We start from the raw sequence: 26,975 nt of genomic DNA on the forward strand, positions 1-26,975 counted from the left end.
ACCTAGCCGGTCACTGACGTGTAATAACCAAAGTACAACTAGTACTGTGCATCCCATCTTAAAACCGCAATTTACGGTAAATTAGCATTGCTTAATCATTTGTAATCTGCCCACTTCAGATTTTGTAGGCGTATGTTTCTAGGTTTGGACTCCATTTCCTGAATTGCTGGTTCAGGCTTTCAGCCACAAAACAGTGTCTCTCTTCTCTTTCAAAATTTCTTTTAGTAATTCTCTCATTTTGTCTTTTATCTCCTATAAAGCTTCTTCTTTCAATTGCAGTTCGGTAAAATACTCTTTTTCATTTACTGCTAAGAGTTTACGTAGCCTGAAACAAACAAAAAAGAAAGAAATTAGATGGTCGTCTCCGTTCCCTGGACGGGGTCCTGAGGGCCAGTTCCTTGATCTTCGATTCCCACGGGTGCCTGGCCCGCCGGCTGGTCTGGATGGAAGCACCCTGACACCATACCCTTGGGCAAGAGGGGCGACGAAAACCCCTCGGCCTAGAAGCGGGGTTTGGTAAAAGCCACTGAGATCCTTGGGCGCCCGTCGGTAACCTCCGAGGTCTACAGCCTGGAGTTTTCAGTGACAGACAGGGGAAGCGGACCCTTGGCAATACCCGGCTGCCCTGAACATCCCAGCGTTGGTCCTGAGCTCATCTTGCCGCGCCCTCACCCTGGGCGTGTCCCGTAATTTAATTCCGCTTCGGTTTTACCTGTTGAGCCACTTTGTGTAGAGGGGATTCGGCTTCCCACCGTGCCGGCTCTGCTTGGGAACAGAAGCCTGGACCCAGCGGAGGCCACACCCCAGGGCCGCCCAGGCAGGCGGGTGAGGGGCAGCGTCTCCCGAGCCCTGGTGGGAGGACCACGGCCTGGGCGCCGGAGCCCCGTGGCGGGCCTATTCAGTGGGTGGAGGGGCCAGGCCAGGCGCCAAGCCCAGTGAGACAAGGCTTTCAACCAAGTCTCAATCTCCTGGGAGGCCTAAGAGAAGTGATTCACCCAAGGTCCATGGACAGAACCTGACCTTGATCTTGCCACCCGCTCGCTATACCACTTTCTCAGAGGCAGTCAATCAACACTTAAGGACCATCAAAGACACTCCCAAAAGAAACACTAAGTGTATAAATCAGTAAACGGGACAATAAAAATCATTTAAAAATAATTTTAAAATAGAACAGCATAGAGATAGAAACTATTTATATTATTTCCAATGCCTATTGTGCCCCAACAAGGTTCACGCAAGGGCTGTCCTTCCAACAGTTTCCTGAATTCTGCATTTTCACCATTAAATTCCACGATAAAGTTGGAAATCCATTCACCATTTGTAAATACATATTGATGTATTTAATAAAACTGCATGGACTATATCTTTTTCATTCCTGAATCCCAGTATTAAGTACAGTGCCTACCACGGGCCAGGTTCTCGATACTTGAATGACACAAAAATAGCCGAGACCAGCAAGTTTTTTCTGGGTGGGCTTGACAGAATTTCTGTACTTGCTGGGGTCACCATGAAATCCATGGTCTTCAGCTTTGCATTTTCAGCAACGCAGCTTTATCAAGTTATCCTTTATCCTCAGTTGAGTAGTGAGACCCTTGGGAGCTGATTCATGGCAGGGTGGCTTTGTAACGTGTCACCTTGACTAGGCTACGTTTCCCAGTACTCCCTTCCCCGTACGCTTCCGGTTAGGATGGGCCACAAGAGACATTTTGCGTGATAACTGGAGGGCAGAAGTGAAGCAGCAGCACACTCGGGAGGTTGGTGCAGGGGCACCAGGCACTGTTGCAGTTCACACATGTCATTTATCTGCTGGCTCACCTCGTTGGTATGGGGCAGCAGTCAGGCCCGCAGCCAGGCCTGCAGCTGCTCCACCTTCCCCAGGATCTTCCTTCGGCTTCTCTAATTCCTGGCCCAGATGCATATTTAACTCTGTGATGAAGGGCACCAGCTTCTTCTGCAGGAAACCCACATCATCGAAGTTGGAGGTGGTGAGAGGCTGACATGGGTTCCGGGCCATCCGCGTGGTTTCCAGCTCGTGCTCGGTGGCGCCAGTGTCTCCTCGGTCTCCCACTCTTTACGTCCATCTTCCCTTCCCGATTGCCTGCCCTGCAGACTTCAAGCTCCAGCATTAGATGTAAAAACAACAGCCTTACAGAGACTGTTCAACCAGCTCCCACAACTGCATAAGGTCAAATCCCTACAATAAATCTTTTAACACAATATACATATTTATATGTACATATATACATAAAATCTTTATATTAGTGGTGCTGCTTTTCTGACTGTATCCTCATACACACAATAACCAGACTCTTATCTCATGAATCAGAATGCTATTCAAATAAATTTCACTTAGGACATCACTGTCAAAATACCACTAGAATACTAGGGTTGAGTGGTTGGATCCTGGCGGGGGGAGGGGGGAGCAAAACAGTATCAAGAAAATTATCCAGTCTTGCCTCTGGCTGAAGTAGGCAGGGTGAGGCAAAGGAAGGAGCAGAGGAGGGTGGCAGAAGGCTATATAATGAGTTAAACTAGAAAAAAGTTCAATCTACATCTGAATTATCTAAACCTGCAGGGCTGGGACTAGAGTAAGGCAAGCGAAGCACATAGGCTACAAAATTTGAGGGAGGCATGCACTCAGTCCTGGCACTGTAAAGCTAACTAAGTAATGAATCACAGGTCTAATCTTCTTGGCACTTTATGCAGAATTGGAAAGTGAGGCAGGGCTGAGCCAAGACTGGCCCTTAGGCAGGACTTGAAGCAGGAACTCAGACTCCTAGTAGATAGGGGCTGAGAGCAGAAACCAAGCACAAAGGTCACCAAGGGACAGGCGATTCGAGTTGTGAGGAATGATGAGCCAGGCCAGGAGCTTTACTTCTGAAGACTGCTTTGGCCGAGGACGGGGAGTGACGGTAACAAGCAGCGCCAATAGGGAAAGATGCCCTTTTGGGTTTGAGGGATCCTATGCAGCACCCAAGGCCTGGGAAGAACCCAGTCTCAGGAGGCACGGGTGCTCTGATAAGGTGGCACCATCCACAATGCCTTGGTGCTCCCTAAACCACCCTAAGGGCAGCAGTGTTAAGGGGTTTGTTATAAAGCTTAGAGTAATCCACCTTGTCTTCAAGGTCACTGGAAACTTCCGTTAATATAACATTATTACACACTATTGGATATAGGTTATAGTTTACAGTTTAGTGGCTTAACTTAGGACAAGGCTTTTACAACCTGGGTCTGATTCTAGGCTCTATCAATATTAGCTGTTCGACACTGGACAAGTTATGTAGTTTCTCTGCATCTCAGTTTTCCCGTCTGCAAAAATGGGCAAAACCAATGCCTTTCTAGAAAGATGTTTCTGAGGACTAAACTAGGTCCATGGGAGGAACTCACCAAATAGCAGTTCCTTTCCTCATTTATTCACATTACATTCCCAACTGCTGTCTCCCCGAGGAAATGTTTAGAGACACGGCCAGGTCTCACCCAAATGCATTTAAAATTATTATGACGACGGCTTGTTTAGGCTGAAGGTGGCTTTAATTACATCCGCTCTCCCATCCCAACTCCCCCATCCTTAATATCCACACTTCTTATCACACTCAGGCTCTTGGGATTTGCACCGGTTGGAGCAGATGCACCAACTTTCTACTCTTTTCCTTCCTTTTCTGCTTACTTCCTCTATAAGCTCAAAGTACTGAACAGGCCTGCTCCTCTGGTTTGGTGGTAGGTTTTCCCAGTTCCTACTGACTCCCACACAAGCCCTGGCAATCCATCTATGGTCCAGCCTCTGAGCAGATCAGTGTTGTCTCTCATAAAGTCGGTCTGTAAGTATCACCTTGAGTCCTACAGTCTGCAGAAGCCTCCAGTCTACTGCTTTCTAGCTCCAGGTTTTTTAAGGTCCTTGGACCTAGAGAAGAGGGAGCAGGTCTGTATGTTGAATGAGGTTCCCTATGTGCAAAATGGAGCATCACAAACCATTCCCTACTCTTCCATTTCCCCTTAATTTTCCCTTCTCTCTTCTAAAATCTTCCATTACAGACAATGTAGCACATCAAGCACATCATTACCTTCTCTGGTAATATGTAATGACTTCATGCATAGGGGAAGTAAGTCTCCCCAGTTGGATTATAAGCTCCCTGAAGGCAGAAATCCCGTGTCTCCTGAAGGATAAGCCTTCCAGGGTCATTGATTCACCGCTGTATCTGCCACACTGCAGTGTACCCAGAAGGGCTGCAATCAGTACCTCAGTACTTGCCCAGGTGCAGGTGGAGGAGTCTCTCGCCTGCAGACACTAGTTTGCAGGAACAAAGGAATCCAGGAGTTTAGGCCAACAGGTTTATGTTGCCTGTGTCTGGGGCTCTGTTCAGGGCTGTCAGCACTTCTGCAGGAGGCAGCATGCCCCTGTCCTCCTCCCACCGTCCCAGTCCTTACAGGCACCTATCCTGCCTTCTACTGCCACGCCTGCAGGGACAGTCCTGTGCAGCAGCTGAAACAGTAAATGACCTCAACGGGCTCTGGAAAGGCTCAAGAAACACAGCCTAACCCCTTCCACAGAGGATACTCCAGTTTTATGTGGACCCAGATCACAAAGCCATCTTAGGACCCAGATCTCCTGCCCACCCACCATTGCCCAGCCCACCCATTCATCTTTTGGAGACTCCACAGGCCTTCAAGACCCCGAATGATGATTTTCTGAATAAGAATTTATATATTAAGCCTGACCTCTGTGGATTTTCTTAGGGGTATGGGGACAAGGCTTTCCTTTTCTTTTTCTTTCAAATCTCATCACAGGTCACCAAATCCTCTCCCCCCATCACCTCCCGTAACCCTCCTCAAGAACAGCCCTGACCTGGACCTCAGGAGAAATCTCTAAGGTCCTGTACATACCCCATCACTGACTGTGACCAGAGCAGTGGTGTGGGGCCTTTACCTCCCACTACACCATGCCAAAACGCTGAGTGTACTTTCAAGACTCAGGGCCCACATCTGACCGGCACCCCACCCCATCCCACCCCCACCCCTCCCTGTGCGGGGCACACCTTGGCAACCAGACTGCTGTGTCCCGGAGGCGGGTTCCACCCAGGCTGAAAATCTCCGTGATCTGGGGAAGAATTAACATCAGGGTCAACGTGGCTGGTGGGGCTAAAGCAGGGTCAGGAAGAGTGAGGCGCCCCCAGCACTGACCACGGGCGTGCCAGCCCCTCCTGCCTCCTCCTCTGGGGCCAGGTCAGAGGTGGAGTCATCCTTGTTCTCCTCCTCCTTGTCCTCCTCAGGGTCAGGTGGCTCTTGCTTCACAGGTGGCAGGCCTGGGTCTACTGCCTGGGAGAGGTGGAAAACAGGCAGTTGTCAGAAGGGTAGGGCTGGCCTGAGGAAAGTGTCTCTATCAGCCAACCTGTCACTGTGCTGACAATCCCACTTCTGTCATACTTGAGCACAGAAAAACCATCTCTCTGCCTACAAACCTTTCCCACTCCTCATAGATTTCCATTCTTCTGTTAGCTGGGCAGCAAAGCAGGCAAAACTAGTTGCCTGGGGAGGGTGGGGCATCTGTCAGACAGGCGGGATAATTCTGTGAGAGGCTGTAATCAGCACACCTATCACTTTGCTCAGAGAACCACCATCATGGCTCACCATCACTCTGCTCACAGACCACCCATCACTGACCCCCACCTTGCTGGGGCAGCCAGGCAGCAATACAGGAGAAGTCGGGATGGCTGTGCCCGGTGTCCAGTCTTCCTGGGCATCCGCCTTCTCTTGCTTCACCTGGGGTAAGGCCACGACCCAACTCAGGCCAGGGCACTGGGCCTCCTGCGTGAAGGAGGATGGCAGCAGACTTGGTCCCAGCTTCCCCACACGAGGCTGGGTGGGGTCGGGAAGGGCAGGATAAGGTGGGACCCTCACCTGTAACAGAGCTGCTGTGGAAGCTGGAGCTGGGCCAGGCACCTGCACGGGACTGCTTGCACCCTCCCGTAAGAACACGAGGTCGGTGCCAGGCGGGGGCAGCACAAAGCCACTGCCTGCTTCCTGCTTCACTGGAGTCCGGGCACGGTCTGGTTGGGCCATGGGCGTGGCCAAGGGAGGCTTCGGGGTCTGACCCAGACGGGGCCTTCGAGCAGAGCCAGGCCTCTTTCGACGCGGGTAAGGTGCAGGTGGCCCGGCGCCATCCTCGGACCCTGCCCAGACACTTGGCAGCAGCCGCTTCTGTGAGGAGAGATGGGGTGTTATGGCCGCTGGGTATAATGGCCAACCACACTACCCTGCCCTGATCAATGTGCCTGTGACTCCGCTTCCCCCGCCCCCGTTAATCCCAGCACAGTCTCCTTAGGTATGAGCCCCTCATCACCGAGCCTGCTAGTCTCCTGTTGGCAATGCCAGTGCCACCCAGATTCCTCATTTATCCCAGCACAATGTCTGCTAATTGCTGGCCGAACCCCTTGCCCCAGCCACCGCTCCGAAGCGGCAGGACCCATCTGGCCGGTCCCCACCCACCTACCAGGCCGGCCCATCCCTCTCAGGCACCGGGGGGGCCTGACACTGTTCGTCCCGCCCACCTGACCCATCCTGCTGCACCCACCATAGCAAACTGCAGGCACTGGCGCCAACGACACTTCTGGCGCTTCTGGTTGCTGCCCCCGAATTTGGGCTTATCACAGCAGAAGTCGCAGTGGCCACAGTCCATCCGCCGCAGGCAGGCTGCACAGGCCCCACACTTGCGGTTCTGCCGACGGTTCGTGTAAGGCTGCTGGGGAGCAGAGGGACGGGGGACGCTGTCACTAGGACGATCACAATGCTGCCCCTGTTACTCCTCCACTAGCCCCACTGGAGGGAACTGGCTGGACACTGGTCTTAGCCTGACTCCCCACTGGTCACACCTCAGTGTGCGCTAGTCCGGCACCAGGCAGCATCACTGCACCGGACGGCCCGTGATACCACGAGGACTGTGGCTGCTCCAGCACGGTATCCATCGCTCTATCTGCTAGTCCCCCACTAGCTACCAAGACAATGTCTTGGACCCCCGCCTCCAGCAGGATTTTGCTGACACTCCTTCAGCTCCCATCACTGCACCTGCAACATCTGCTCATCCTGCGTGAACTTCAGTCACCGTGCCAGCTTTTCCTCTATTAGTCCCACCAGAGTGCTGGTTCATCCGACATTAGGTACTGTCACTGCACCTGTTGATCCCATATTAGTGCCTACCCCACTGTCTGCTCATCCCACACTAGCACCCATCACTGTGCCTTACTATTCCCTTATTAGGCCCATGGCAGCATGTGCTTCTTTGGGGTTAACCAAGTGCCCTGGGAGACTCTAGGCTTGTCCAGGTAGGGTGAGGCCACTCACTAGCTCGTCCTCGTCTACACAGTAATAGATGAATTCAGCAGGTGGCGAGGGGGCCAGGGCTCTGGGGTGCTGCAGAGGCAAATGGGGTGGGGTCAGGGCAGGTAGTGGGTGAGATTACGGTTGTGCCTTCCCCCTGCCCACCAGGGCCTCACCAGCTCTGGAGACTCTGGAGGCTGCGAGGGTGGAAGTGCAGGCAGTGGCTGGGTTCGGGGGGGGCGCCGCCGGGGAGCCACCTTGGAGTCGCAGCCTCCCCTGCGGCGGCCGTGTTTACCCTGAGAGAAAAACAGAAGGACAGTTTAGGCTTGGTGGCACCAGGCAGACACAGGACCACCTGCCTCCCCCGAGGTGTGCAGAAAGCATGCATGTGGGACAGGCAGGCAGAGGGTGGGCCGGGGCACTCACAGCAGGGGGAGCCACAGCTAGGGGAGGGCGTCGTTGACATCGCTGATGGTGGCGGCGGAGGCGGTGTGCAAGGTGCTGGCAGACAGGGGCAGGCGGGGCCGAGGAGGTGAGCACGGGACGGGGGAGAAAAGAAGACATGAGGTGGGCAAGGCCAGGCTGGGAGGAAGCAGCGGCAGCTGTAACACTAGAATGAGCTCTGCCGTGGCCCACCAGCGCCGGCCCCTCCAGCCTGACTCACCCGCAGGCAACGCCGCTGGACGCACCTCCACTGGCGCCTGAGACCAGGGCGGGGAGGGCGAAGGCAGACTCGACAACGGCCACAGTCCTCTCGGGTCTGACAGCCCCGGCACACTCCACACCCTCGGCTCTGTGGGGGGCCGGAGGTGTGACGCATGGGGCCAGGACTATGAGGGTCAGGAGTGCAGGTGAGCCTTGGGCCCACCCCACCTGCCCGACTCACCCTTTCCACAATCCGGAGGCACCGTCTTCGCTCACACTTGCAGAACAGCCCCGAGGCCACATCATGGGGCAACTGCAGAAGGCAGGTGGAGCAGGCCCCACAGTCTTCCGTTACCTGGCAGGCCGCACACTCCCCGCAGCCCACACGCTGCCAGGAATGGGCGAGGCAAGGTCACAGGTCCAGGTAGAGTGGCTCCAGGAGCACTGCCCCTTGTGTGTCTGCTGACCCCACATTGGCCCCCATCATCACGTCTGCTCATCCCCCGTTTGTCTCATCACTGTCTGATGACTACTGATTAGCCACCATCACTGAGGCCGTAACGATGTCTACTGTTCCCCTGTGAACCTCGTCACTGTGTCTACTGATTAACTCCCATTACTGTTGGCTGACTGTAGCTAGCTCCCTACAAAATGACTCTTGACACCCTGTGGATCCATCACTGTTCCTTCGGACTCTCACCAGCCCCTATCACATCCTGCTCCCACCGCACACTTGTGAGGAGGAAGCAGGTCGTGCTTACCTTAAACATCCTCTGCTCCCGGTTGAAAGCAATTCTCTGTGCTGCAGGGAGGGAGAGAGTAGAAGAGAAATGTAAAGGGAGCATCAGATACCTGACCTCATGACTGCCTCCGCCCTGACACCTACCATTCAATCTCCAGCCAGACACCTGTGTCCTAGCCTGACGCCAAGCCTGCTCCGGCTCTACCTCCCAGTGCCCCAGGGGCCACTCACCTCGGCAGTCCTTGCACAGAGTCTTGAGCCGCTGCCGTCGGGTTCCATCCCCTGAAAAGCTGATTCCACAGTTCTCACAGCACCTGGGACGGGAAACGTGGGCGTGGGGCCGAGTGCAACCCCAACCACAGCCCTCGTGGACCTGGCTCCCTTGAGGCCGACACTCACCCAGGCGCAGGAAGCGAAGCGGGGGCTGTGTCAGCATCAGCCTTGGTCTCATCCCTTGGGGCCTCCTTCCTGGCTTCGCTCTTCGGAGGTCCAACCTGACGTTTCTGAGCCTTGGCCGGCCTCGAAGGCTTCTTCCGCTTCCTGCTGGGGACGGCCAAGGAATGGGCCTGGAGATAGGAGCAAGGGCAGGGAGATGTAAGTCAGCGGGTGGGTGTTAGGTGGCTCAGCCACTCCTGCCTGGGTATCGCACACTGTATAGTACCTTGGGGGCTGGATAACACAGGATGCCTTGTTTGAAGTCGAAGAGGGTGAGATCGCACGCAGGGCCCAGGTATCGGGTCAGCTCAACTTTGCTTCGGATCCTGTCTCCTGTGGGGCTGGGGGTGGGACAGGACGGGTTGGTACCTAGGCGGAGCCACTGCCACTCCACCCACACCACCCACCCACTGGGCCGGTGAATAGGCCTGCAGAGCTGGTGGGATAAAGGAGGCAGCCTGGGATCAGCCTATGAGCCCCGACCAAGTAACTACCCCAAATAACCCCGAACAGCAGTAAGATAAAAGGCGTATAAATACCAGCAAGTACACAAACAGCAATAAGTCATACAATTGTAAACAGATATGCATGTATTTATAATGTGTGCTACTAGTGGTATTCTATGTAAGTGAAAATAAACACAAATAGGAACACAAATACATTAAATAATGTAACTGTGTTAGCACTACATATTAAATACACAGACAAATAAAGAAAACTTATATAAGACACAAACAAATGTTTCAAATATAGCTGGCCCTTGAACAACACAGGTTTAAACTGTGCAGGTCCACTTATACATAGATTTTTTTCAATAAATATACTGGAAAATTTTTTGGAGATTTGTGACTATTTAAAAAAACTCAATGAACCATGTAGCCTAGAAATATTGAAAAAATTAAGAGAAAGTTAGGTGTGTCATGAATGCATAAAATATATGTAGATACTAGTCTATTTTATCTTTTATCACTGTAAAATATACATAAGTCTATTACAAAAAGTTTAAGCTTATCAAAACTTATTCATCACTCAAACACTTAAAGACCATATGTGGTACCATTCGCAGTCAAGAGAAATGTAAACAAACATAAAGATGCAGTATTATACCATAACTGCATAAAATTAACTGTAGTACATATTGTACTACTATAATCATCTAACAGCCACCTCCTGTTGCTACTGCAGTGAGCTCAAGTGTTGCAAGTACCTGCTTAAAATGCCATGGAAGGCTAATCAGCTCCGAGCGAGCAGTCTGTTTCTCCAGTAAATTGCACATCAGAGTAGAAAGTGACCCCTTGCGGTGGTTCTCATGTCATTTTCATCGCGTTTAGCGCAATACCGTAAACCCTGAATAACACCATGGGACCCATAACAAAGTGTAACTAGTGACGCTGGAAGTGCTCCCAAGAAGCAGAGAAAACTCATAACATTACAAGAAAAAGCCGAATTGCTTGACATGTACCGTAGATTGAGATCTGCAGCTGTGGTTGCCCTCCAATTCAAGATTAATGAATCCAGTTGTAAGGACTATTGTTAAAAAAAAAAAAAAAAAGGAAATTCATGAAGCCGTCGCTGCAGCTACGCCAGCAGCTCAAAAACCTTGTACTTTTTGCAGAATACCTTTTTATCTCGCACTGAAAATTCAGCTCTTATATGGATGCAGGATTGCTATAAGAAAGCCATACCTATAAATTCCAATGTAATTCAAGAAAAAATGAAGTCATCGTAATGACAGCTTAAAGCAAAAGGAAGGTGAAGGCTCTAAAGCCGGAGAATCTAATGCCAGCAAAGGATGGTTTGATAATTGTAGAAAGAGGTTTGGCTTTAAAAATGTCAAGATAACAGGAGAAGCGGGTTCTGCCAACCAAGAGGCAGCAGACAAGTTCCCAGACGCCATTAAGAAAATCATTGAGAAGAAAGGATACCTGCCTGAACAAGTTTTTAATGCAGATGAAAGTGCCCTATTCTGCAAAAAAAATATGCCAGAAACGACATTTATTAGTAAGAAAGAGAAGTGAGCAACACGATTTAAGGCTGGAAGGGACAGGCTAACCCTACTGTTTCGTGCAAACGCAGTCAGGTTTATGATCAGGACTGCCCTTATCTATAAAGTTGCTAACCCTAGAGCCTTGAAGGGAAAAGACAGACCCCAGCTGCCAGTCTTTTGGTTGTACAAGAAGGCCTGGACAGCGAGAACCCTTTTTTTTATTGGTTCCATTGATGCTCTGTCCCTGAAGTCAGGAAGTACCCTGCCAGTAAGGGACAGCCTTTAAAGTTCTTTTGATATTGGACCACGCCCCTGCCCACCCAGAACCCCATGAATTCAACACCAAAGGCGGCGAAGTGGTCTACCTGCCCCCAAACACAATGTCTCTAATCCAGCCTCTAGATCAGGGGGTCATAAGGACCTTTAAGGCTCATTACACACAGTACTTTATAGAAAAGGCTGTCAATACTATGGAAGAGAACCTTCACAGACAGAACATCATGAAAGTCTGGAAAGATTACACCACTGAAGATGCCATCGTTATAGAAAAGGCTGTGAAAGTCATCAAGCCCAAAACAATAACTGCTGCTGGAGAAAACTGTGTCCAGATGTTGTGCATGACTTCCCAGAATTTACGACCAAGTCAATCAAGGATATCATGAAAGAGATTGTGGATACGGCAAAAAGGGGGGAGGGGGTGAAGGGTTTCAAGACATGGATCTTGGATTCAAGAGCTATCAGACACCACACCAGAGGAATTAACACAAGACGACTTGATGGAGATGAATGCTGCCAAACCAGTGCCAGATGATGAGGAAGAAGACGAAGAAAAAGGAGTGCCAGAAAAAAACTGACATTAGACAATCTAGCAGAAGGGTTCCGATATTCAAGACTACTTTGACTTATTTTACAACACGGACCCTTCTATGATATGGACACTGAAACTAAAGCAAACAGTGGAAGAAAGATTGGTACTGTGTAGAAACATTGTTGGAAAAGTGAAAAAGCAAAAAAGTCAGACAGAAATTACAATGTACTTCTGTAAAGTTACACCAAGTGCTCTGGCCCTCCTGCCTTCCCTTCCACCTTCTCCTTCTTCTGCCTCTGCCACCCTCCTCAGCAAGACCAAACCCCTCCTCTTTCTCTTCCTCCTCAGCCTACTCAACATGAAGACGACAAAGATGAAGACCTTTATGATGATCCACTTCCACTTAACGAACAGTAAATAATCAACAGGCTGTACAGTTAATACTTACCTATCGTGTTTGTGCGTGAGTATCTTTGTGTGAAAACCTAACAACTGTACGGCAAGAACTGTATGAGACATTTCCGTGTCATCATCATCATCGCCCAAGTATTCACCTGTGCAAGACTTGAAGTGGATTGCCTATACTTACACAGGCATAAGGTGAGTGATATTTAATATCAACTTAATAACGTGTTAGTTTTCTTACTGTTTTATAAGTTTGCTTTCAAAGAATTACATTACCATATGGTATGCCTCTCTCTCTGGTAATCAGGGAAACTGCCTATCATCACAGGTAAGTGGTTTTTAAAAATGTAACAATGTTCCCAATACTGTATTATGAATATGATTATAATACTGTATGCCATAAAAATTTTACAATTCATTCATTAGTGTACAGGTGAGGCTACCATGAAGCAATCCATGAAGCAATCGTATCAATTATAGAACCCTACCATAAAGCAATCATATTGCTCCTTCTTAGTTATCAATGCATGAATTGTTATACCTGTAAATAAACGTAAATTTTTCAATTATCTTTTCATTTTTGATGTCTGGTATTAGTAATATGTATAATATCTACAATGTTTTGTATCATATAAGACAATATTGATGTAGGTACTGACAGACAAGCAATTCATCTTGTAAACAGATGATGTAAACTTATGGTATTGATAAATACAGTACAGTACTGTAAATGAACTTTTTCTTCCTTATGATTTTTTGTTTTTGGCTGCGCCGCACGGCTTGCAGGATCTCAGTTCCCCGACCGGGGACTGAACCCAGGCCACAGCAGTGAAAGCCCAGAATCCTAACCACTAGGCCACCAGGGAACTCCCTTATGATTTTCTTAATCACTTCTCTAGCTTATTTTACTGTAAGAATATAGTATATAATATATCATACAAAATACGTAACTATTTATGTTATCGGTAAGGCTTCCAGTCAACAGTAGGCTATTAGTAGTTAATTTTTTTGTTTGTTTGTTTGTTTTTGCCGCGCCACATGGCACTCAGGATCTTAGTTCCCCCACCAGGGATCGAACCCATGCCCCTGCAGTGGAAGTGCAGAGTCTTAACCACTGGACCGCCAGGGAAGTCCCCAGTAGTTAAGTTTTTAAGGAATCAAAAGTTATATGTGGATTTTCGACTGCACAGGGGATTGGCACCCCTAATCCCTACATTGTTCAAGGGTCAACTGTACACACATAAATAAGTGTACATATAGATATACATACAAATACATACGTAAACAAATAAACGCAACTACATACAAAACAAAGTATAAGTAACTGATGTTGGGAGACAATGTTCCACAGGTCTCTCACATTTCTACATGTCGTTCAAGAGCAGCACTGACTATCCTTCGTTATGAACTATCTTTTCAAGGATGTGTGTACAGCATCAGCCTTGGAAGATAAGAGATAGGGTGTCCTTCCAGAGCAAAGGGAAGGCATCCTTACTGTCCTAACATTATAAAAGACTGGATTCCTTAAGCTCAAGGTTCCTTTCCTACAACACAACCCAGTGCATGTGTAGGTGCTAATTAATTACCCTCTTCATGTCACCCTGTGGGAACTGCCATTTGGGGAACCGGCGCAATAACGATGACATACTGGATACTGCTAATGCTGTGAGTAATAAACTGTCTTTCATCTCTGAACCAGAAGCCTCATATCCCCTACTAGCATCCACAAAACTGCGACACATTCACTTGCTATCTTGCCTTAATTAGGGTAAAATCTCTGGCCTTTTCAGTTCTTGATCATTGCACTTGTATTTATAAATTTTGAAAGTTTTATAAAAATTGTAAATATGTGGATAAATGTACAACTGATATAAATAAACATAAACATTTAAAAAACACCATATATATGTTTACATATACATATGTATATGTATATTTATATACATATAAAACATATTTATATGTTTATTTATAAACATATAAATAAATGTAATTGTAGGTACAATTTTACTATATTCCTCCAAGCAAACAACAACTTACATACAAAAAAAGTTTAGAAAATTTAATAACTATATCACTAACATATTCTAAAAGACCTTAAATCCTTAAATGTAACTTGTTTATAAAAATGTATTTTCATTTATTTACAGTCAATTCTCATTAGTCACAGTAATCTGTTCTATTAAGTCACCTTGAACACTGAATTAGTGAGTACAGAACCACTGCTCCTAATGGAACTACAGGTTAGGTTCCTGTAAGCCTCTGGTCACATTTTGTCAACTGATCAGTATGTAACATTGTTTTATGTGTGTTTCTGTTTAAAGACACCCTGCTTAATACAGTCCTCTTACAAATAATTAACTGCATGGTCTTTGAATGATTTAAAGCCAGGAGCTTTGGAAGCCATCTGTGTTACATAGGTTCCTTTGTTGATGTAAAATAAGCCAGTCTCATCAGCACTGAAAACCTACTCTTCTACATAACCCTTTCCCTGTATAACACTTATCAGGTGTTTTTTAAATTCTTCCACAGTCTCTTATCTGCAGAACCTGCCTCACCTGCAAATTTAACACTTTTCACGATGTATCACCTTCTGAAACGTGTGAGCCAGCCAGCACTAGCTGAGACAGGCTTAACATTTTCATAACCCTGGGTAACATGACTGTCAATGTCCTTTGCTTTCAGCCTCACAACGCTGTCCACTACACTTTAATCATCATCTCATGGTTTCGCAAACTTAGCCACTTTTCCACCTTTTCCTTAGCTTCATCAGATACTATAGATGTTACTTTAGCACTTTCTGGAGCAGCCTCATGTACTAATTGGCAAACTTCCTCTTCTTTTTCTAGATATACTGCCTTTTTGATTTATTAACATTGAACTCACAGCCAACAGCACTGCAACTCATGCCTGAACAAAGCTTATTTAATATGTATTTTCTGCATATTGCACATCACCGACTTCTTGCACTTAGAACACTGGACAGCACTTCAACACTACACTTGGGGGCAACTACAAACAGCAAAATCACCATTAAAAAGTACAAAAATGCAAAAAACAGAACACTAAGTAGACCTCAAAAAGGATACTTGTTTACAGTACAAAAGCTAAAATAAGAAAGCCTAGTACAACCTCGGCTGGGAACACATGCATCAGGTGACTTATTTTTTGCTGCTCTGTGCATATCCACAAATGACCATGAAAGCACAGTGAGTATGACTTTGGGGGTACAAACAAATTTTAGTAAAAGCAAATTTGCAAACATGGAATCTGCAAATAATAAGGATCAACTGTATATGCATAATTTAACCCCACCCCCTGATTTCACCCTGCCTAACCAAGCTCAGCCCTAACCCCTGACTCTGTCCAAAACCCACCCAGTACCTCTGGTAATAGGTGTCTGAGCGTCCACAGGTGGCACCTGACTTGCGAAAGACCTCACGGCGCTTCCAGCCAGGGCCCAAGGCCGGGCAGTCCAGCCAGTCCTCAGCCATGGGGGCCACAAGAAGGAGCAGCGGCCTGCAACATGGAGGGGGCAGTGGGAGAAACTGAGGCTCTAGGGAGGAACATGTTGTGCCCCAGGCCACACACACCCACGGATCTATTAATCCTTGTTTAAGATCTAGGACCTGCCACAAGCAACTGGCCAATACAAGGAAGAGAAAACCCCCATCCCCACTCCATTCTTCCCTGTCTCGGGCCCAGGAGCTTGTCATTCCCCCCCGCTTCTTGACCTGGTAGCTCCATCCTCAACCTAAGGGTCCCCGTCCTCAATGCATTCCTCACTCTCAGCGTCCTAATCCCCGATTCCTCCTCAGCCTCAGCTTGAGAGACCTCAGTCCTCCCATCCTCAGCGCAAGAGGCCCCCATACGACTCCTCATCAGACCCAGGTCCCAAACTCTCCCTCAGTATCCTAACCTCCCATTCATTCCCTTTCCTTGACCCAGGAGTCACTAATTTCTCTCTTTCAGCCTTTTAACTCTCCCATTCCTTCCCTGCCTGCTGTCCTCTTATCCTGCTACCTCCGTATTATTGCCTCGACTTCCTCTGTGTCCTCTGCCACAGAGCCCCCAGCTCCTCCATATCCTTGACAGCCTCGCCCACCTTATTTTCCATCTGTCGGTGCTCTAAGCCACAATTTCTTCCCAAGCCCCCAAACCTCCCTATTCCGCTCTTCTGCAGCTAAAAAGTTCCCTTCAGCGTCCTCATCCTCCCATCAGCTTGAGACACCCTGATTTCTCCCTTCTGCGTTTGAACCCCCCCCATCACATTCCTCTCCTCTTGGGCCAGGATCATGCCATCCCTAACTGTCAGCGCTCTGACCCCCTATTTTTCATCGTCCTCCATATGAGACCCCCGTGCCTCCCTTTCAGCATTCCAACGCATTCCTCCCCGTCATCAGCCTGAGAGCCCCTAATTTCTCCCCTTGAGCGTTCTGAACCCCCATTTCTCTCTCCTTAACCTGAGAGGCCCCGCTATCTGCCCTCAGCGTTCGGATCCTCCCCTATTCCTCTCCGTCCTCGTCCAAGATCCCGACACTTCCACCTGTCAGTCTTCTGAGCCCATTCCTCCCCGTCCTCCCCCTAAATTCCCCCATTACTCCCCTTCAATATTCCGACGCCGCCATTCCTCCCACTCATCGGCCTGAGGGCCCTTCACTGCTCTCCGTCAGCGTTCTGAGCCTCAATTCTTCCCCATTCTCCGCCTGAGCGGTCTCCATTTCCACCCCCACGACTGTCTCACCAGCTCGGCTCCCGGCCGGTACCTTCCACCGCTCTAGGTCCGCTGACCCATGGCGAGGGTCCCGCCTGTGGCTCTCGCCTTGCCCAGCTCCTCTTCTTCCTCCTCCGCAGCCGCTTCCTCCGAAGCCGTAGCTGTCTCCACCACCGCCGCCGCCGTTCGTTGCTCCAGGAACCGGATATCCGCCGCCCAACTCTCGGGCTCCGCCCCCTGGCGGGACGCCTGCGCGCTAATACCCCGCCTGCGCAAGCCCTTAGCGGGGAAGACTCCACGCCTGCGTGTTGAGTCCGGTGCAGGAGCGTGCCCCTTTTGAGGGGACCTGCTGCGCTTGCGCGCCGACGTCCCACTCAGGCTCGCGCCTCATCGGAGACTTGTAGCGCCTGCGCAGCTCGCTTCGCGCCCCTCCGCCCATCCCGTTCTCGCCTGCGCTCTCCAGTCCCAACCTAAGGGGAGGAGGGGGATTGGGGTTGGTCCTGGTCTCTGTTTGGTTGGCGATCTCCACAAGGAGTAACTGGGAGGGAGGAGCGGAGAAGGCTGGGGTCGTGCGAGAACACTCTTCTCGCATCTGTTACCTTGGTTGCGCCTGTGCTCTACTGTTCCTCCTGTCAAGGAAAAAGTAATCAATAGTCGATCTAAAGAAGAAATAGGAAATTTTATTTGAGCCGATTTAAGGATTATAATCTGAAAGACAGTGTTTTGGAAAACTCTGAGGACTGTTCCATCTATTAGAAATGGAAGCCACAGTTATGTACATCTTTGAGACAAAGGATCAAACATCAAAATGGCACTGACATTTTACATTAAGTTAGCCAAAGATGCTGTGTGGCTGAACCACACTGACTCCATTTTTTCAGTTCCATCATAGGCCCACAGTCCTACCCCACTCCCCTTTCTCTGTGACGGAGCTTTAGCCTACTCAGAAGGAATGCACCGGCACCAGAGAAGTTCTCTATCAACTTTTACCCTTGCCTTAATCTGATATGAAAATTCGAAGAATGCCTTTTGCTGACGTAGATGGTTAATGATTTGTGAGGAATAATAGTCATGAGACCCCTGGGGAGAGAAAAAACCCTGGTTCCCGTTGGCATGGACGTGCTTCTCCCTTAGTAGTGAAACGGAGGGCTAACCTGAGTAGGCCCACCAAATTTAACCTGCCTCACTTGCTTTTAGTTTGCTTTTAGTTGATTTTAAACTAAACTCCCACTAGTTTCCTTATATATAACACCCCTGACATAAGGATCACTGTAGTAACGGTTGCTTAAGTTGTTTTTCAGGAACTTGGAGCTAGTTCTTGCCCGATTCAGACCGGTTGAGACTACCGACCATTTAACTGGACCCGCATGATGACCTTTTAACGTCAGAGGGCCAAAAACTCCACCCTCAGAACATGCTAACACTGCCAGTTTTTGAACATGTGTCCTATGAAGAACCATGAAACTTGACTACACTTGCACAGATCACTGATTACCTCGCTTTTCTTATTTCCAATCACCTTTCCCCATGCCTCAGACCATCCTGCCTCTTTATCCCATAAATATTCCTAAAACCTATCTTTGGGAGGTGGATTTGAGATTCATCTCCTCATTTGGCTGCCTTGTGAGTAAAGCTTTTCTCTACTACAAAGCTTGGCATCTCAGCGTTTGGCTTGCTGCATACAGGCAAATGAATCTGGCTTGGTAACAGTAGTCAGAGTCTATCCTTAGCTTTGGCCCCTTTAAATAATCCTGTACCACACTCGGCGGTGTATAGTGCAGCTGTGAATGATTCCGGATTGAAATCTGCCCGATCTTACCTGTATGTAGCTTACCCACAATAAACTTCATAATTGTACTTTATGGAGTTGCCTGCTTTGTTTTTCAGTTTCAAAGTTTCTTCTCAGTTCAGGGGATTTATTCAATATCCCTGCCGTCAAAGAATTGGCGAGCCAGCCAGGAGAGCAAAAATGAAATAGGCATGGGTAAAGGGACCATGTTGGGAGACAGCCTGTTGTCAGTGGGGGAAATCCCAGGATGGCCAGCCTCTTCCATGTGAGTAGACTTAGCCAAGTTTTTGGAATGCTTCAGACTGGTGTGTGAGTACAGGGACACCCCCAAAACGCTATAAGGGTTGCTGGAGATTCTAACCAAAGCAGTAGGTAAAGAGAAACTAAGGTAGGAAATTGAACATGTTATAGCCACAGTAGTATGACTGCTGCTTTGGGCCCTGTGACTGAGTGCAGAAAAAGAACTCTGACTCAGGCAGGAACTAGGGGAAAACTAAAGAGGCCCTGGCATTAGAAAAGGATCTAAGAGTGTTTGTTTCTCTAATTCAGACCTACTAGCCAAAAAGGTACAACAACAAGAGGAACACCTGGAGGTCATGGTATGCAAAGTGGCAAAAATGCAAGGGTGGCACCATCCAACAAGGTGAGGACCATCATCTTACAGGAAAATTGGAATCCCAAATGATGGGATCTATGGTGTAATGATTTCTCTGAGAAGGGAAATATAGTTGTTGAAGGGGAAGATGACCTAAGGGCTTGCCCCCTCATTCAAACAAAGACTCAGGCAACCCGTGAGCCCAGAGATGACCAAGAAGTGATACCAACTAACCAAAAGATAACTATGAGGGAGTATTCTTCTGCAGAAGTAGTTGAGTTGACACCCAGGTTCAAACAAAAGACCAGGGAAAGAGTTACTGCATGGTTACTCTGCCTGTGGGACAGAGGAACAGATAGTATCATGCTAAATGGCCTGGAGATGTCTAAACTGGATTTGGTGACAGCACAACCAGCCCTGAGACAAAGGTTATATGCTGCTGGAATGGGAGGGAACTGAGGATGGTGGCTGATTTGGTTACTTGGATTAGGGCTGGGGTAAAGCTGGCCTGGCCTAACAAAGGAGATGTCCCATCTCCTCCATGGAAGAACTGGAACTCCATGGAAGAACTACAAAACATCATTACAGAACTGGGAATGAGACATGCTATATATACAGACAACTTTATGGGGCCAGATGAAGAATAATTTATCTCAGGTATGAAGGGCTGCATCTTACAGTCTGCTCCTGGAGTTTGGTGTGACACCTTAGTATCAGTTCTGGCACCTATATTCAGTAAAGTGATAGCTCTGGTAGCTGCCATTATAGCAGATCTCAGTGAAACAGAAAGAGTCCTCCATGGAGGAAATAGAAAAGTAGACAAAAATAAAGAGATAAAAGGGAAACAAACAAAGGGTGGAGAATAAGCAGGGAAAGGACCAACCCAGGTATCACATAAACAACTTTGGCAGGATTTAGTGTTAGCAGGGACTCCAAAGGAAAACTGATAAAACAATGACAACAACAGCAACAACAGCAAAACCAAAGAACAGAAAACCTAATTCAGTCCTGTTATCTTTGTGGAAGTCCCTAGCAGAAGACAAACAAATTACTCGTCTTTCTACTGACAATAAACATGTGGCAATGCATCCCAGTGTCCCCCGCTAAAAGTAGAATCCCAGGGGTGGATTCTTCTCTTGCTGAGGAACTAGGTGTAGGGCCAACGTTGCCCTGTAGTGCATGCAGTGTGGGAGTGACTGGAAGCTTCATGTAGAATTGACAGTTTATTGGTCCCACATAAACAAACAGTCTTAGCATTGGTAGATACTGGAGCTGAGTGTACATTGCTGTAGGCCAAACCCTCTAAATTTCAGGGAGAAATATGGGCTACAGACAGACATGGGGGTCAAACTCTTCAAATAAGACAAATCAGATTATATATCCAAATTGTCTGTTTGCCAACCTGACTGTTCCACATATATATTTCCCTGGTACCAGAATATATCCTAGGTGTTGATGTTTTACAAGACCTAGATTTGACCACCACCACTGGAGAGTGTCACCTTCACACCAGAATGGTGACACCAATGTTGGTAGGCCATGCATGTCCGTTTACCCACACCCCACTGTATTGTTAATGTCAAACAGTATAGGCTGCCTAGGGGCTATGAAGAGATTACTGCTACTGTTAAAGAACTAGAAAGGGTGAGAGTTATCAAACACTCCCATAGCAATTATAATAGCCCAGTGTGGCTGCTAAAGAAGCCCAACAGGACTTGGAGGATGACTGTTGATGATAGCCAATTAAATAAGGTGGTCCCTCCCATCCATATGGCAGTTCCCAGTAATGCTACTATTTTAGAATATCTCTGTGATGAAAACATTTTATTGTATGCTTGGCCTGTCTAATGCGTTTTTCAGCATTCCTTTGGATGCTAGCCCTCAAGATCAATTTGCCTTCACCTGGGACAGGAGGCAATGGACCTTTCAGGTCTTGCCTCAGGGTTGTTTACATAGTCCCACCATTTGTCATGGTATGGTCTCCCAGGACCTGGAAATCTGGCAAAAGCCCCACTCTGAGTTGGAATTATTTTATATTGATGACATTATGTTAACCTGTGATGACTTGTCTCTCCTCTCCTAAGCTGCTGCCACTTTACAGACACATTTACACAAACCAAAACCAAGGATGGGAAATAAACGCTGACGAGATCCAGGGAACTGAGCAATCAGTAAAGTTCTTCAGAATTGTCTGGTTGGGTAAGACAAAAGTTATGCTGGCTGAAGTTATTGATAAAATCCAAGCCTTGACCACTCCACAGTTGGTCAAGGAATTACAATCTTTGGGGGGCGGGCTTACTAGGTTATTGGCATCTTTTCATACCTCATTTAGCACTAATAATACAACCTCTATACTCTCTAGTTAAAAAGGGACAAAAATGGGATTGGGACTGCCCCCACTGAAACCTGCAGCAACAACCCCTGAGACATACCCCTGGTCACAGTGGACAAGCCACTGACCCAGTGACCTGATGGAAAGTGCACTATATCGACCTGCTACCCTTATCAGAGAGACACAAACACACATTACTGCCTCTGGTCTGATGCAATCCTTTGCTAGTAAAAGAGCAAATCTGGGATGGTTATGTGCTAAACATAATCAACTGGGACATACTGCTCCTTTTTGTAAAGAGGGGCAAAAATCACACCTGGTTGGCCAGACATAAACATATGGTGTGGCTACCACCATCCTCTTGTTCTTTGTCCGCCTGGTTTTACAAACTGAATGGACAGGTTAAGGGGTTTGACCAAGTTGGAAAGTGTATAAGAGACCCCACTCACATAGTTAGCATCCAAGGGACCCATTTCACTGGACATGATGTACAAGAATGGGCAGAAGCCTGTGAGATTTTATGAACCTTCCATCTGCTGTATAACCCAATGGCAGCAAGGTGGGTAGAAAGAGTTAATGGGTTACTGAAAGAGACATTGAAGAAGATTTCTCTGGACAGGACTTTAAGAGGATGGTCTTCATGACTGTTAGAGGCCATCCAGCTATTAAACACTGCAATCCACAGCAGGCTATACACCTGTTTATGAGAAACTGACTGCACCTGATCTATCAGCTAGGGCCTTAAAAGTACAAGTCTTGGAAGGAGGACTGCGACCCATCTAGCAGGATACAGATATTGTCCTAAGAGTGCCACAGGACCTCCCACCTTGGAGACTTAAATGGTATCCCATTCCCAGGTGGCTTGGGATCCTTATATCTTTGTGGAAAGGGGTAGCCCCTGGTATGGTATTTTCCCAACCTTTCTAAGAGAAGGCCCACCTATAAACAAGGTGATCTCCTCCTTGAAATTAGATGGGGGACTGAAGTAGGGCTCCTCTTATGGGCTCTACCAAAAGTCCCACATATAATATCTCCCTGCCCACTTCTGACATAAAGGGAAAAAATGCCTGGTATTGTCCTCTGGGAAAAGTGCCAAAGTCTGGGGTGATCCTGGTACATGGAGACCAAACTTCTATGGTGTTGTTTCTGAATGAACATTTGCCTTTCTTGGCACCTTTCAAACGCTTATCATTCTTAGCCTTTTCCTTCTGGGATTCATGCCACTTACCTCCAACAATGTGTTTCTGTCCTGGGCCACCACCTATGCTGAAGTCCATAACTGCTCTGACTGTTGGGTGTACAGATTGCTGCCAATGTCTAGCACTGAAGGAATGCATGGGTCATTCTGCCTTTCAACCTCACGGCATGGGGACAATGGGTGGGCATGGCAGGTAAACTCCTGTTGGGGACACTAGATGTCACCATGGCTCACATTTCCCCCTTTGACTGTAATGATAGTAAAAAGTATTTTCTCCTTGGCTTATTCTTGAACCCAACTCCTCTAAACTTGACACTGCTTATCATGTCTGTGATGGTCTGGGGAGGTTATGTGCTAAACACAGTCAACTGGGACATACTGCTCCTTTTTGTAAAGGGGGACAAAATCACACCTGGTTGGCCAGACATAAACATATCGAGTGGCTACCACCAGCCTCTTGTTCTTTTGTCCACCTGGTTTTACAAACTGAATGGACAGGTCAAGAAAATAAGACTCTTAAGGCAGGGGCTTTCTTATCACCCAAAGGTGGCATCTTGATACGTGGCACCAATCTTTGGCCTTGTCTCCCATATGGGTGGACTGGCCACTATACCCTTGCTTTTCCCTCTTTGTCAAGAAAGATCTATTCCTCATAGCCAGACACTCTCAAACTTGCTGGCTCTCAAAACTAGGTGGAACCGAAGTCTCTCCTGATGTGAATCGCTGGTCTCTATCTTTCTCCCTCAATATGTAGGCATTCATGCTGAATTAGAAATACAAGCCCTAGCCAAGTTCACTGCTTCTGTATTAAATGATTCTAGATAAAGCATTTTTCTACTAAATCAGGAAACTGCACAAATGAGGAAAGTAGTTTTACAAAACCATACGACTCTGGACATGCTGACAGAGGCACAAGGGGAAACATGTCCTAATTCAACAACAATGCTGCACTTACAGCCCCTCTTATGAATCTAACATCACTGATTTATCGTCTCATATGAAAAAGGCTATGAACCATGTAGGGAGCATTTCTTTTGCAGACAACTTCATCCGTTGGTTGACCTCCTTACCTGGCATATGGGGCATGGCCCTGTTAGGCATCCTTCCTTGTCTAGCAGGGATTCTTTGTGCTTGCTGTTGTGTATATTGCTGTTGTGGGTCAGGCATGCAGGTTACCTCCCAATATCTGGCCCTAGGGTATTCAAGGAAGAATGGCAGATAAGATTGTGCGGGCCATATAGATGTTGGGGGTGAAATGTGTGGCTGAACCACACTGACTCCATTTTTCTCAGCTCCATCTTAGGCCTGCAGTCCTATCCCCTCCCCTTTCCGTGTGACTGAGCTTTAGCCTACTCACAAGGAATGTGCCCAAGCCAGATAAGTTCCCTGTCAACTTTTACCCTTGCCTTCATCTTATATGAAAACTGAAAGAAAGTTGTTTAGTTTGTTTGTTTATTTGTCTGTTTGCTGACACAGATGGTTAATGGTCCATGAGGAATGACGGTCACGAGAACCCCAGGGGGAGGGAAAACACCAGTTCCCGTTATGTGGATGTGTTTCTCACTTAGTATTCAGATTCTGTCTTTAGCTTTGGCCCTGTTAAATGCCCCTGTACTCCTTTTAGCAGCACAGAGTGCAGCTGCAAATGCTCCCAGATTGGTAAGTCATCATGACCCCTTATAGGATTAGGAAAAGAAAGATTAATCTTCTAAGTAGTTACATTTCTGGTGTGAGAAGAAGGAAAAAATGATCTTTATGGTTGAGCAGACATTCTTGCCTTCCAGGAGATCTGGTTAATGTATAATGCAGATACACATTGCCCATTAGGGAGGGACCAATATAGGCAGGGAGTATGTTACTCTTTAATTTTCTTGTCCTGCCTCAAAACATAAATTTTATTCCATCATTTCCCACTTTCGATCATTAATCTTTCGATAGAAAGTATTAGGTTACTAAATACTTGGTCCCTCGACACCAAGGTGGTGTCTTACCTGCCCTGGATCTATCCGGTCCTGCAATACCAGGTCCCAGTAGGCCAGTTTCTTCTATCTTTCAGGGGTTTATGTGTCAGTAAAGTACCAGGCAAGGACTCATAGCTAATCTCATGCTTTTCAATAGAACTCATGTCAATTATTGTCCGATCATCCTCCTATGTGCATTGTGCATGTCCAGTATTTTATATAAAGCTATACATATGATCAATAGTTTCAAGTCTTGTAGACATCATTATTTTACTTGCAGGTTTGTATATGCAGCAAAAAGCACAATAGATTATTACTCTATAAACGATACAGAACACAATCAATATAGCCAACAACAATAATAAAGTCATAAGCAGAGATTTAAACCATGAACCCCCAGAGCTGAACCATTTACCCAAGATGTAACCTAGACTAGGAAGGGGATCCCCTAATGCAGAGATTTCATTTTTAGTATGATTCATTAGATGAGTTATATTAGAGGACAGATCTGGCATGAAAACACAACATTCAGTCTGGATTATAGCTCACATTCTTCCTTGCCAAGCAATTAAAATGTCAAGACACATTTGGTTTGGCAATACTGATTTCCTTATCATAAAAACTTCAGAATTAAGCAAATTAAAGGAGAAATTAGTTAATTGAATGTAGTGAACAACACAGAGATATATGCTAACAGGGAAACATTTTATAGGCTATACATGTTATCAATCATATTGACTTGTTGCACAAACATGGTACGTGTACTTTTAGCAATAGAATTTAAGTGAGCAATGATACATGCCATGAGTAACTTGATAGCTATGAAAAGATAATCATACATACAATGAAAATAATAATCATTTGTAAAACAGAGGGAAAAATATTAAAAATTACCTAGTCCTGTAGGGAGTGACCAAAACAGATTTTTAAAGGGTTTTTTTTTCAGTCTTACAACCATTTTGCCTCTTGGAAATTTTATCCAGGAGCATTTCTACTTCTGCAGAGGTATTGATATAAGTGCAACAAGTAGTGTGAGCAATAGCACAAACAACTCCTTGGCTAGCCAGTAGAAAATCGAAGGTGACTCTAATTATCCAATACTACTTGGGGTAAGGAATTGAGGGATGTCTGTTGTGCTGCAATGCATTTTGCAGTCACTCCAGGTATTTGACCAATGGTGGCTGATAGATTTCTGACCATATCTCTCTTTACATGTACTCTTGCACTAGGAATCAAGATTCTCAAAAGACTTTGCTACCAGGTATCTTGGTATCCTAATAACATGGATCTCTTGATTCTGTAATGGAGAGAGAAAGGAGGTCCATCTGTCTCTTTTATATAGACAATGGGGTGACATAACATCCCAATAAGTATACACCTACCTGCCAGCTATTAAGATATTTATGTGTCCATTCTTGGGAAGGTGGGTCAATTCCAATACCACATATGAAGACAGAACCTGAGGAAGTGCAAGTGATCCTTCCAAGAGAGCTCTCATTGATAGCCTCATCAATTGGAAATTTTGCTAGCATGGTATTAAACATGGTCACTTCTCTTGCAGGCTTTCCAAGAGCCATCTATATGGTATTTGACATAAGGGAGTTGCTGGTACAACTTGTCTTTTCCTCTTCAAGACATTTGTTAGGGACTTCCCTGGTGGTGCAGTGGTTAGGAATCTGCCTGCTGATGCAGGGGACACTGGTTCGAGCTCTGGTCCAGGAAGATCCCACATGCCGTGGAGCAACTAAGCCCATGCACCACAACTATTGAGCCTGAGTTCTAGAGCCTGTGAGCCACAACTACTGAGGCCACATGCCACAACTACTGAAGCCCGTGTGCCTAGAGCCATGCTCTGCAACAAGAGAAGCCACCACAATGAGAAGCCCATGTACCGCAACGAAGAGTAGCCCCCACTTGCCGCAGGTAGAGGAAGCCCATGCACAGCAACGAAGACCCAATGCAGCTAAAAATAAACAAACAAACAAACAAACAAATAAATAAATAAATAAATAAATAAATAAATAAATATATATATATATATATATGTAAAAGA

At 47.0% G+C, this 26,975-nt stretch overlaps 1 protein-coding gene across 38 annotated transcripts; it reads right to left on the reverse strand.

The window, feature by feature from the left end:
* Positions 1-51: 51 nt before the first annotated feature.
* On the reverse strand, positions 52-17,266 carry MBD1 (methyl-CpG binding domain protein 1). Of its 38 annotated transcripts, none has more exons than XM_036874555.1 (17): positions 17,078-17,266; positions 15,718-15,852; positions 9,360-9,474; positions 9,098-9,264; positions 8,930-9,012; positions 8,718-8,758; positions 8,198-8,344; positions 7,976-8,104; positions 7,738-7,812; positions 7,488-7,607; positions 7,336-7,404; positions 6,569-6,736; positions 5,896-6,195; positions 5,665-5,802; positions 5,179-5,313; positions 5,034-5,095; positions 52-325 (listed from the first exon to the last, which is right to left on the reverse strand). In XM_036874555.1, the coding sequence occupies exons 2-17, from the start codon at positions 15,825-15,827 to the stop codon at positions 253-255; spliced, it is 1,932 nt and encodes a 643-aa protein (XP_036730450.1). In that variant the 5' UTR covers positions 15,828-15,852; positions 17,078-17,266; the 3' UTR covers positions 52-252. The 38 variants fall into 38 exon arrangements, with proteins under 38 accessions (XP_036730450.1, XP_036730447.1, XP_036730441.1 ...); XM_036874552.1 differs by lacking the exon at positions 52-325 and adding an exon at positions 1,145-2,110 and having other exon boundaries at positions 8,198-8,269; positions 17,078-17,255; XM_036874546.1 differs by lacking the exon at positions 52-325 and adding an exon at positions 1,145-2,103 and having other exon boundaries at positions 17,078-17,255.
* Between the last annotated feature and the right edge of the window lie 9,709 nt (positions 17,267-26,975).

The sequence above is a fragment of the Balaenoptera musculus genome, chromosome 14, assembly GCF_009873245.2.
Source record: "Balaenoptera musculus isolate JJ_BM4_2016_0621 chromosome 14, mBalMus1.pri.v3, whole genome shotgun sequence".
NCBI lineage: Eukaryota > Metazoa > Chordata > Mammalia > Artiodactyla > Balaenopteridae > Balaenoptera > Balaenoptera musculus.

Coding starts and splice junctions, on each gene's coding strand:
- MBD1 (XM_036874535.1), bottom strand. CDS start 15,827: ATGGCTGAGGACTGGCTGGACTGCCCGGCCTTGGGCCCTGGCTGGAAG. Junction 6,196..6,568: donor AGTGCCTGCAGTTTGCTATG/GTGGGTGCAGCA, acceptor CTCTCCTCACAG/AAGCGGCTGCTGCCAAGTGT. Junction 5,314..5,664: donor TGCCTGGCTGCCCCAGCAAG/GTGGGGGTCAGT, acceptor CACCTCTCCCAG/GCAGTAGACCCAGGCCTGCC.